General features: G+C 34.4%; 1 protein-coding gene across 1 annotated transcript; it reads left to right on the forward strand.

Annotated features, from left to right (window-relative positions):
• The first annotated feature begins 700 nt into the window (after window positions 1-700).
• Window positions 701-2,813, forward strand: LOC105967979 (ethylene-responsive transcription factor ERF113). The gene is made up of 2 exons (XM_012992565.2): window positions 701-1,235; window positions 2,040-2,813. The coding sequence occupies exons 1-2, from the start codon at window positions 1,124-1,126 to the stop codon at window positions 2,687-2,689; spliced, it is 762 nt and encodes a 253-aa protein (XP_012848019.2). The 5' UTR covers window positions 701-1,123; the 3' UTR covers window positions 2,690-2,813.
• The last annotated feature ends 10,189 nt before the right edge of the window (window positions 2,814-13,002 follow it).

Below are 13,002 nucleotides of genomic sequence, written 5' to 3' on the forward strand. Positions count from 1 at the left end.
AAACTCAATAAATATATCTAATAATTTATAAGATAATGATTATAGTTTCATTAATAAGGTTAAAACAGGAAAAATGCATTTAATGCAGTATTGAAAATTTAAAGTAACAGATAATATGGAACAAAAATATTTTAAAAAAGAGACAGGGAGCTCACAGGGGCAACCCTCATGATATTTTGTAATTACTCTTTTTTTCTAATTTTATAATTATTATAACTTCAAATTCAAACCTTTGTAACTGTGTAGAATCCTTTTTTCACTAATCACTTATTTTTCAACTATATATCTCTAATTATATTTACACATTTCTTTCTTCTTTTATTTTTTTCTTTAAGTTTTAACTTTATTTTTATGACAATTAAGTTTAATTTATATAATCTTTTATGGAGTGGGTTTATATTATCAGATTTGTATGAATACAGTAATCTAAATATGACTAATAAATTTTATTATAATAGTGTAATATATATTTCTTTTGTTATGTGTCTAAATTAATGATAATTTTTCCACTTTTAAACTGATATCCCGTACATTGCGTAGTAAGGAGATATACTAGTATACGATAAAAAAACAAAAAAAAAAAAATAGGAATAAGTTCAAATTAAAGATTATTATGTACACTTATAAACTATAGTGTTTTAAGTTGACTTTCCGTCACGTACTCACATTTACAAATATACCAACTTTTCAATTATTCTAAGTTTGATTCAAAATAATCCAATTATTCTTCTTTTAAACTTTTTCCAAAAAAAAAAAAAAAAAGTAGAAAAATCCACATGCCAATAAAAACCCTGCACCCCAACCCTATTTCACTATCTCATTCTGCATACACAGAAAGTGACACTTCCATGTCACAATCCCTATTCTTGCTCTCTTAAGTTTCCCTGCTGTTTTTTCATAAGAACTTCTACACACACACCACACACCAAAACTATATATATATAGGCAGAAAAAATAAATAAAAATAAATAAAAAATTGTCGAGATTTTTATTTATGAAAACTATTTCATACCAATAGACTGTCAGAAAACACTTGTAATTAATTAATTAATCACGAGAGATTCAAAAAAAAAAAAAAAAGGATTCGAAAGTGGATCGAAGGCATGGAAAGAGGCCACTTCCCATGGAAGCATCGGCGGAGAAAGGCGGCGGCGGCGGCGGAGGAGCATATGGCGGAGAAAACGAAACCACCGTTCCACCGCCGGAGACTAGTCAACTAGCCAACCAAGATCAAGGTATTTATATATTATATTTTATACCTTGCTTTAATTAATTCTATGTACTACTATATCAGGTGAAAAAATTAGCCATAAATCTAACATGTAACTTTACTAATTAACCTCATATACGTGTGTGTGTGTGTGTGTATAGAATCTGAAAATTGTATATATGTAGATACAAATATGTTGTTTTTGGCTAATAAGGGCAGGAAGAAGTGGTTAGGTGTGAATTGTATTAAAAAGAAAGAGGAAAAAAAGGCAAAAGATGTTTTTGTGGTTTTGGGCAAGTTCATTGTATGCAGTTACTTTCCGTAAAGTACCATCTTATTACTCTATCTCCAGATCCATCTCTCTAATTCACTAAATTGCAACATATACATACACACCCCTATATCTATATATATAAATGTCTTGTTGCTGATTTAATTAGTCAAACCAAGACACGTCTTCATCACCATTATTAATTAGTACACTGAATGTGGTCATATGTAGAATTGCGGCTTAATTGATTTTTTTCTATAATTATTTGGTCAGATTTTTCAAACTCTAACACACAAATTAACCAATTGTCTAATATATATACCTAGCTAAAATTAGTCAATATATATTGCTTGCAGTTATATTTCTCATTGCAATTTTATTATAATTCTTTTTTTTGTATAGTGTCATACATCAATTAATGTAATTGAATTGTTTTATGCCTTGTTTAGGTATATTAAGCTACATTTTAAAGTTACCAACATTAATTCCAACCACCAAGTATATATATATATGTTACTAATAAATATTTGTTGTTATAATAATGGTGAAATTAATAAGGAGGCGTGAAAAAACACTACAGAGGAGTGAGGCAAAGGCCATGGGGAAAATGGGCAGCAGAAATACGGGACCCGAAGAAGGCGGCGCGAGTGTGGCTAGGCACGTTCGACACGGCGGAAGATGCAGCACTTGCGTACGACGAAGCCGCACTCAAATTCAAAGGCTCCAAAGCCAAACTCAATTTCCCCGAAAGAGTTGTTCAAGGAAACACTACCCAGCTCCGATACCTAAGCGCCGCCGCCGCGGACTCGTCGCAAATGAATAATATGATGATGCCACCTCATCAACATAGCCCCTTGCTTCACAATACTTTCCCGGGGCTTCAGCAGTATGCGCAATTACTCTCCGGCAACGATGCTCAACTCCCGTATCTCACTTCCGCTCTCTACAACAACAACAATAATAATAGTAACACCAATTACGATCAACAATTGGGTTATAATTATTATGGAAACTACGCTCAACCGCCCGATTATAGTTCAGTGCCACCACTGCAACAGCAACAACAACAACAACAACAACAACATGTTGTTCAAGAAGATTATCAGCCTAGGTTTGGAGCTGATGATAATCAGTATGGAAGCATTTCTAGTTCGGATTTTATGAATTACGGCAACTACTTCGACAACCCTAGTAACCCTAATGGATGATTCGTATTAGTTTCGGTTTTATATATGAGTAGCTTTGGAGTATACTCCATGAGTATTTATTTATGATATATATTTATAATGTATGAGCAATCTGTGTGTTTAATACAATTTATGTTTTGAATCATCAGTTATTAAAACTTGCATATGATTGATTGCAAATGCATCATATAAATGATCATTAGACAAGAAAAAACCCTAGTAGCTAGGCCAGTATCACTTCAATTAAAAGTTTATGTTGTATTAAAAAAAATTGTACGTGCCCCCGCGCTCGTGCTCGTGTTTGAACAATATTTCTCTTGATTCCGATCCATTTTGCCATAATAAGTTGTCAGTTATGATGCACGGAAATTTCAATCCAGACGCGTTTCCACGTTTCGGAAACCGAAACTCCATAACACATATCGAAAACGTTTCGGGACCGTTTCCATAAATATATAAAAGTTTCGGGGACGTTTCTGATAATAATAAAAAATTGGAAACACGCGTTCCCCCACAAAATAAATTCAAATTTCATTTATAAAAACTCTTAATTGCATACGCTTAAAAAAATCTTAAATATTATGTCTCCTTTTCATTTTTAGTGGTGTTTTAATATTTTTGTAGATGTTAATTTCATACTAAAATAAATTTATATGGCCCAAATGTAATTTGTGGAATGATATTAAACATTACAAATTATGAATGCACCCCTATATTCGTATTATTTACGCGTTTCCCTACGTTCCCGTCTATCCAACGTTTTGGAAAACGGAGTTTCCCCGTGTCCGTTTCCCTGTTTCCCGTCTCCGTGTTCCCGTGTCCGTGCTACATAGATTGTCAGTACTCAGACTTAGCTTTAAGAATCACATGTATATCACCATCTAATGTAAAGATTTGCCTTGTGTACACACACACACACACACACACACACACATATATATATACATATATATATATATATATATATATATATATATATATATATATATATATATATATATATGCTAGCTACATTGTGTAATTATAGGGTATCTAATGGAAATATAATGGAGTATAATTATACATAGGGTATCTTCAAACAGAAGCAATAGAAAGGTTGGCCGACCCACACCTTACCGCACTTTATGACTACTTTTCATGTTAAAAATAGCTTATTAGATATGGCCAAGGGTTGTTCAAGTGTGTATGTGTGTGTGTAAATTTAACTATGTGTAAATATATTGTGCAAAATTACCTTATATATATTGACAAATTGTAGCATCTAAACAGCCATAGCCCTAAGAAAAATCTTAAAATATGAAGCCAAATTGTACAAAGACAAAGTGATCACTTTTTGTAAGTGGGTACTATTATCCATGCATGCGTGAGTTTCTGTCAAATAGATTTAGAGATATATATAAACATAAATAGAGTCGGTTCTCAATGCAGGCGAGAAAGGCGGTCGCCTCAGGTCCCTGAATTTTTAGAAAACAATTAGGGATCCTTAAATAATGTTTTGTACTATTACATATACTAGTTATAATATTAAATGATCTTCAAATTATATATATATAGTTCAACAATTTAAATAATCATATATTATTTTACATAGTTTAAGTATTTATTGGAATTTTTTACACTTATTCTTGCATTTAATGTGAATGAAATATCTTAGATCAATTATAATTAGTTAAATATTGAGTTCTTTTATCAATTTTTTTTTATATTTCAAGATTTAAACTTTTTTTTCCAGCAATCTTTACATTTTTTTAATTATCTATCAAATTTGGCAAATTGAAATATACTGTTTTTTTTAATTATATTTAAACAAATGTTACATATATTTACTTGTTCAATAATATTTCCATGACTATATTCAAAAAAAATTCAGAACCGCTTCCAATCCCGTAACTTTAAATTCCTCAATATTTTAGTCATATTTCCTCCAAATTTTTTATTGGTAATTAAAAAATCTGGTTCAATCGTGCTCGTTAAAATAAATTAATGTATAAAACTAGCCTAGGCCCCCAAATTCTAATAACTGTCCTGTTACGGGATTGTTCATCCCAACTTGCATGGAATATATATATATCATTATATTCTATGTTCATAATTAAGTGGAGTTCAATCATATATAGAATCACACGATTGGCCCTCCATCTATATATGTGTCCAATCTCCAGTCCAATCTCTTAAAGTTAAATATATTTAGGTATAGGACCACTAACATCAAAAAGTAGAATTCTCTTCAACTTTTTCAACATATGGACAATAGGGGCTTCATCTATTTTTTAAAAATAATTATCAAACAAACTAAAAAAAAATTGTGGTTGGAGTCGTGGACTATGTTTTCTCGTTATCTTATTTTTTTTATTATTTTTTTTATTTTTTTTAAATAATTATTTAAACTGGGGGTTGTGGCGTTTTCTTTGTATTTCAGAGCTTTGATCAAACAATGTTAAGGTTAAATGTCTGACAACTAGCAGTGATGGCCACATTGAGATAATTTTTCAAGTACATGGAGCAAATCGATGCAATCGAGAGTACAATGGGGTAAAGTGATACCGAATGACCAAAGTATAAGGGGGAAAGTGGAATTTACGTTTTTTTTAAATGAATATTACTTAATGTGAATGCTTGGAAAGTTCTTATTGAAAATATTGTTACAATATTGAGCCTACCTAGTCTTCAATTTTAATAATAACTAACTCCAAGCGTGCTATTTTTTATCCCATGACGAGTTAAAGCATCAAGAATAACTTTTTTTTCTTAGAGAAAAAGAAGAATTTAAGAAATAAATTAATTCAATTACTGTTAAACACAAAGAAGGAAGAAACAAACTCTTGAAGATTACGCATGCAATGGAGATGTATGTGGGCCTTAACGAGAAAGAACGCAATCATTGGGGATAAATTGTAGATATGGGATACTTGTTGACGAGTTCATGATTTACACTCTATTTTATTATTTTTAGATGTTGAATCTTTATTTTTTTATTAGGGTTTCTTTTTTCACATTTACGTGGATTTGGTTTTCTTAATATTTTGGGGTTCATATCCTTTATTAAATTCATTCAAAAAATGCCCCTCCACTCACAAATTCGAAATTACATCAAATTGTAAATATACTATGATGAACTATGGTATTATTTAACATTTTTAAGTGTGCATCTAGCATTTTTTTTTTTAATTTTTAAGTGGAACATTTTTTTTTCCGTATTTTATCATTATATAAAAATCTATTTTTTCCCCTTCTATTCTACATAAAGTGAAAATAATGAACTTTTTTTAATTTTTTCGGTCGTAGACATCTTCAGAAACCCATAGGAAACCGTAGTAATCCGTAGTCACCGATAGACATCTTGAAACCCTAAGACATAATGAAACCCTAATTCCTCCTACGAACCTTAGCCGCCAGACCCATAGACACCCATAGACATCCAAATCGAATTTTTTTAAATTTTCCCCACCAAACCCTAGATCCGCTCCTCCATCCACCAACATCCACCACCACCACCATCCACCACCATCCACCACAACCACCATCACCGAGCGCCGCCATCACGCCATCATCCATGCCCAACATCGTCGTCGCGCCTTCCACAATAGATCTGACCTTAAACCACCATAGCCACCGTCTCATTGCCTCTACAACCATCCGCTTATTGCCACCGTCTCCACCGCCATAACCACCGCCCCCTCAATAGTGGATTGGAGTGGTGGAGAACGAAAGAGACTGAGAGAGATAGCGATATCGAAAAATAGAGAGATAAAGATTGAGAGAGAGAGAGAGCGAGAGAAATAGACGAGACAGAGAGAGCGAGATTGAGAGACGGAGAGAGCGAGATTGAGAGACGGAGAGAGCGAGATTGAGAGACAGAAGAAAAAAGAAAAATAAATCTGAGAGAAACGTGACTTTAGAATTTAGAATTTATGGATTTAGGTTAAGGGTAAATTAGGGATAAAAGAAAATTGAGGATGTGACTCATATTTATTTTTCTAAAAAGGATTTAGTTCATAAAAAAATATTAAGGTTGTATTCCACATCTAATAATGTTTCCAACTAGGGACCTCTAGCATATTACCCCTAATGTTTTTGTAGGTGAACATACCCGGGCCGGTCCCAGAGTTCGTGATGCCTAAGCCGAAGAAACGACATTGAGGCATTTTGGTTTTATATAGAAACATTTTAATATGATATTTAATAATTCAAACGTATTATTTTAGGCGAAATTGGCTAGAGGTCCTATTTCTTGAAGTTATATGGATGGAAATGCTACTTATTAGATGAATATATTGTTGGGGATCAGGCACGTGTACGCAGCGGAATACAAAATTTTTTATTTTATTTATATAAACTAATTTATATAAACAAACACGTGCACAATAATTACAATTAATTGCGTACCTTTTCGCTTCCAATCACTGAAAAACATGCTCGCATATATAATTAATTTAAATGATATAAATTAAATCATCATAGCATGCTCGCGAAATTAGATCAAATAATTAACATGCTCAACGAACAATTCACATAAACACATAATCGAACATATAGCATAGTGTTTCGTGAAAAGTTATCTCACAAACAACAACTTGGTCTTATCGTATAACTCATTTTCATGTGTCTAGCTTTATAGGTCGATACCTTTCCATCTATTCCAACTTAAAGATTATAGATCCACTTGCATCCAACGGGAAAGATTCCGTTAGGTGGATCCATCAAGGTCGATACCTTATTGGAGTACATGGAATCCATTTTGAATTTCATGGCGTTAAGCCAATGTCCCTTACTGCATCAAATACAGCCTCATTGAAGGTTCTTGGATCACATCCCTTGTCAAATTCATTTTGACTACCTTCGATGAGGGTTAGCCTATTGAGTTCTCTATGGATCCTTTCGAATCTCCTCATAGATGTTTGAGAAGGTACATTAATGGGTGTTTTGATTTTGATTGGCTCTTGTTCTATTTATGGTGTTGGAACTTCAATTCGTGGTTCTCGAATTTCTTCGAGTTCTACCATACACCTATTCTATCGCATAGAACCTTCTTCATTAAGAAGGTGGTATTTCCCGAGACAAACAATTTTGTTTCAAGGGATAGTAGAAAAAGTATCTAAAACAATTTTTAAGATACCCCACGAAATGGCTTAAGTTGGATCGACTATTCAACTTGTCTCCCACTAGCCACTTCATATAAGTGGATTATCGGGAATGCCAAAGTTCATATGGGGTGGAACTAACTGCTTTGGTGTTAACCCTATTCACTAAATACGCGGCGCTATGGAGTGCATGACCCCATGAGTACGCCGGTAACTTAGTGAATCACGTTCTCTTTGAGATAGTCGATAAACTCATCATTTAAGTATTTTCCACTTCGATCGAATCGTTGTTTCTTAATACTTCATATGAGTTGCTTTTCTACTTCGTTTTCAAAATCTTTGAACATTTCATATATTTCAAATTTGTACTTCATCAAGTATACGTAACCATACCTTGAGTTATCATCGGTAAAGGTTATGAAATAGTTAAAACCACCACTCCCACTAACATTTAGTGGACCACGCACGTCTGCATGGATCAAATCCAAGAGACCTTCAATACGCTCCATTTGTCCCTCAATGGTAATTTGGACATTTTCTTTTCGAACAAGATTCACAAGCCCGCAGTGAGTTCACATCATCCAACGTGTACAATCCCTCACATGCAAACTCATTCATTCGCCTTAAAGAAATATGCATGTCCTAATCTAGCGTGCCAAAGTTGTGTTGGGTTATCTTCTATATTGAGTTCAGGTTAAACGAAAAACACATCTTTCTCATAACGTTTCCGATCAAGATACTCCGTGCAGTTTACAGAGCCCAATGGTCTGTCTTTCCACATTGTAAGCAAGCATCACTTATATGCTTGTTTTACTAATCCTTGCGAATACTCGATTCACCCCTAGTCTACTGTTTGCTCGACTAGAAACTATTTTCCTTTTACCCTCTTCTTCCACTTTGAACTATTCTTAGAAAAAGATATAGAAGGTGCCGAGGGGGCAAACCACACATTTCTTCCTTTATAACTGACTCGTATTTCAACATGTTGAATAACTCTTTCAAAAAGAGATTCAACCATATTCTCATTGAAATTATTATGAACGTTTCAAAAGAGGTGGTTAGCAATGGAAGCATGAGATTCACTGAGAACTCTGGTGGGAGAACGACATTGTGGTCATGCAACTTTTTTGGGAGCGAGTCATCTTAAACCATGCTCATGGACCGGAGTCCTTTCGCGTAGCCTAAGAGACATCAAATCCTTAATCGTCACAAACCTCATTGTCATAATGCTCTCACCACACACGATATCGAGGTGAGACTTTGTGTCAACAATATAAAGGTCATTCTCATAATTCATCGCTAACTTGGGCGACTAGGTGCTATCATATAACACTTCGTCAATACGGACACCCATCTTCCACCTTTAATAAGTGGTGGTCTCCTACTGAGTTGAGTTATCATGAAGTTTGGTCGAAGTATAATTGAGTATTCACAATTGCTCTTGGAGCAAAAGCACCAAACGAATGTTTATTGAGCCAATCAAGGTAATTGTTGCCATTAAGTTTTATTGGTATCGAGAATTGACGATAAGGGGTTATTAGCATTTATACTGAAAAGCTTTAAGTACACTTACATAAAAGATAATTCATTGTTAATAATTGCAATTAAAGATTTGGACTTTTATCATTTAATTGTACTCCCACTAAATTTTATCGAATTCCACTACCCTCTAGCAGACAAACGAGAAAACTTATTTTTCTTTTAATGGGCTTTAGGTCCAATAGGCAAATATAACCCGTAGTTAATCTAGCCCGATTACATTTGTCCAAAGGTAGATCTCCATCAATCATATCGTTATATGACCCTAAAGATATATTTTCCTCACACTTGATAATGACCTAAGTTAATCTCTCGAATTCAAAATCTTCGTGTGTCAAGTCTAACCTACCAATCAAAGATGCTCATAGAACTAATTATACCAAACTAATGCAGCCCCTAGTTAATCTAGCCGACCACGTTAATCTAGCATAACCCTTTCTATGGCTACCTTCATCATTATGTCGATTAAATTGCAGTTGACCCTACTATAGCACTCCCCGCTAACACGGCTTACTGCACTATTGCAAGGGGCTACACATAATCTAACCGTTGGTAGAAGGAAAGAAAAATTCAACATATTGGTTTTTCTTTATAGCTTGAAATAATTCTTAATAAATTAAGAATCAGGGATTTATTATTGTTTTGTTGGATCTCATCAGAATTATTGGACGGGTCGATTGGATTCCTACAACTATGTTCTCTAAAGGTATATGGAAACGCGTATTGTCCTAAGAGGAACATTCGACCTAAATTATAATTAATTACAATAATTAATTATGAGGATTTGTTTCAAAATAACTAAAGGACCTTAATCAGCATAAATCAATCAAATAAGATTAAGGTACAATTAATTAAGTTGAAGTATAATCACCGTTATACATGTGTTCTATTAATGAAACTAATTTAACGTTTAAATTAATTAATTAATCAAACACTCATTTATTGAACATTATTGATCAATGGATCGAATATATGGATTGGGCTTTAATTGATAAATAATTTCAGAAAATTAAAAATCAATTTTGATTTAATTTTAATTTCTGGAAAAAGAATTATTTATTTATTTCCGGCTATCTGAACCGGTTAGACCCGGTCGGACCGTGTGGACCTGCATGACCGAGCTGTCTGGCCCGGATAGTTTTTAGAAAATCATTTTGGAATTTAAAACTCAAATCCAATTTTAATTTTAAATCCAATTTCTAATTCCAATTTTAAAATCGATCAAATCCAATTTTCTAATTCCAATTTTAAAATCGATCAAATCCAATTTTAAAATCAAATTAAAAATAAACCAACCCAATTCCAATTTCACCTATTCAATCAATTCAATAAACTATTCACATGCAATCGAGAGCAATAAACACGTAGGCAATTATTTGTGCAACCGTAGCTCTGATACCACTGTTGGGGATCGGGCACGTGTACGCAGCGGAATACAAAATTTTTTATTTTATTTATATAAACTAATTTATATAAACAAACATGTGCACAATAATTACAATTAATTGCGTACCTTTTCGCTTCCAATCGCCGACAAACAAGCTCGCATATATAATTAATTCAAATGACATAAATTAAATCATCATAGCATGCTCGCGAAATTAGATCAAATAATTAACATGCTCAACGAACAATTCACATAAACACATAATCGAACATATAGATTCATGTGATTCAATAATCAATTAACATACATTAATCTCAATTAATATAAATTAATTAATACATGTATATTAATTAAGGAAAACGATATGTTACCCTTGAAGCGTGAATCGAACGAAGACTCGAGAAGATGGCTAGCTGCTCTTCCCACTCCTATTGATCCAACCTTTTTGCTGATCTGAAATTACAGCCTTGCTCCAACTTCAATATCTCCATGCTTATTCACTGGATGGAAAATTTCTTCTGGAATATTGTAGATTTATGAGTCATGAAGCTTCTGCCGAAATTTCACGTCCATCCGATCACCGGTTGATTTAAGGCGAATTTTCTTGCTAGACTGCGCAGAAAATCCGAGAGCAGTTTTTCAGAATTGCCTTCTCGCATCACCGGCTTGTGGCGGCGCGTGGAGGCGCATGGGGACGACCCTGGTGGTGGCGTTGGCGGCATAATAATCTTCCTCCTCTTAGTTTCACCTCGGATATTCAATCCATTATCCACGCAGCACTAGATACGTGATAGGCTAAGCAAAACGAAGAAGAACGAAGGGAAAAGGAAGATGCCAAAGCGGCGGCGACTGGCGGCGGCGCGGCGGCTAATGGCGGAGGTAGGGTTTCGGCTACAAGGTGGACGGCCGTGGGGAGAGAAGCTAGGGTTTCAAGATTACGTTTCGTAATATTTCGTGTTTTTTTTCTGTGTCTTTCACAAGACATATAAATCCTATTTATATGCTCCTTGTGAAAACTCTAACATGCCTTAAGTTGGGCTAGGCCCAACAGCTTAAGTCCACTCTCTTTCTCGGCTCGTTTCTAACAAACGAATGCTCGCAAAAATATAACAATTATATTTTGACGATGAGCACAAATTCTCGTCGATACGAGTACCACTTTGCAATTTACCAATTTCCGAAATTGGAAACCCTATTTAGGACTTGCCAAATTGGGAAACTTCCCAAAATAGAAAGTTCACTAAATTTCCGTTGGATTCTTTTCCTCTACTTATTCTCATCCGTAATTAACAATTATGAATGTTGGACTCAATCACATTGAATTCCAATTACACTAAGATTAACTAATTAATCTTAGCTCGTTGCATTAAGGATCTCAAGTACACGAGCAGTGTGACCCTCGATGGTTCAGGTGTAAGCTAGCCGTGGGCCCACAACCTGATACGCGTAAAACCTACGTATGAAAAACCGCAAGTGTACAATATCGCGTTTTGTAGAATAGTGAATTCCAGATATCGATCCACATGGAATTAAGTTCCTAAATCTACCAAGTACCGTAATTATACTATCTACCAAGTACCGTAATTATACTATCCTAAACTTTATCTAGACGGGAGAAAAAGATGGGAGATGACATGAAGCCAAAAGGAAACAAAAATAAAAACAACAGTCCCCCAGTAAAAGCGAGGAATTCCGACGTGTGATGGCTTCTAGGGTAAAATCCACCAGTGTACTATCGATAAAGATCAACAGATCCGAATCTATTGTCAATTCTATATTCGCTAACCCAGACACTAAAGTACCCTAACCCCCGTCTCCACTGTAGTTAGAGTCTACCCACAGGTCCGACGTCTCCGTTCAGAATCTGATATTAAGAGAGCATTTAGGTCAAGTCCTTAAGGGCTACCCGAGGTGCATCACGTCTCCGTTTCCACAACCCGAGCTATGTTTTCCTAAAATCAAACGAGAAATCCTCTCTCGAGTTCATCCCCATTTAGAATCAATTCAACTGTTGGCCAAACAATCGAAAGCATTTAATACAGGAAAACATAAACATAATCAAAGAACGACAAATAGATCACAGATCTGGAAATCAAAATCAATATATACAAGGTTTCATTTCCCTAAAAGAAAGTGCTAAGTTCATTACAAACATAGCATCAAAATGAAGAACACGAGATTATAAACTAAACGTAAAGAAAAGCTTATGAAAAACCCGAGTCGAAACCCTCGTCAAAGCTTCCCGCGAAGAACTGGCGAGAACCGAAGAGAAAACCGAAGAAGAAGTCGAGAGATAAGTCTTGATATGTCGAGATCTTTAAAAATGA

Source organism: Erythranthe guttata, chromosome 11, assembly GCF_056151865.1.
Source record: "Erythranthe guttata isolate IM_541 chromosome 11, IM_541, whole genome shotgun sequence".
Classification (NCBI taxonomy): domain Eukaryota; kingdom Viridiplantae; phylum Streptophyta; class Magnoliopsida; order Lamiales; family Phrymaceae; genus Erythranthe; species Erythranthe guttata.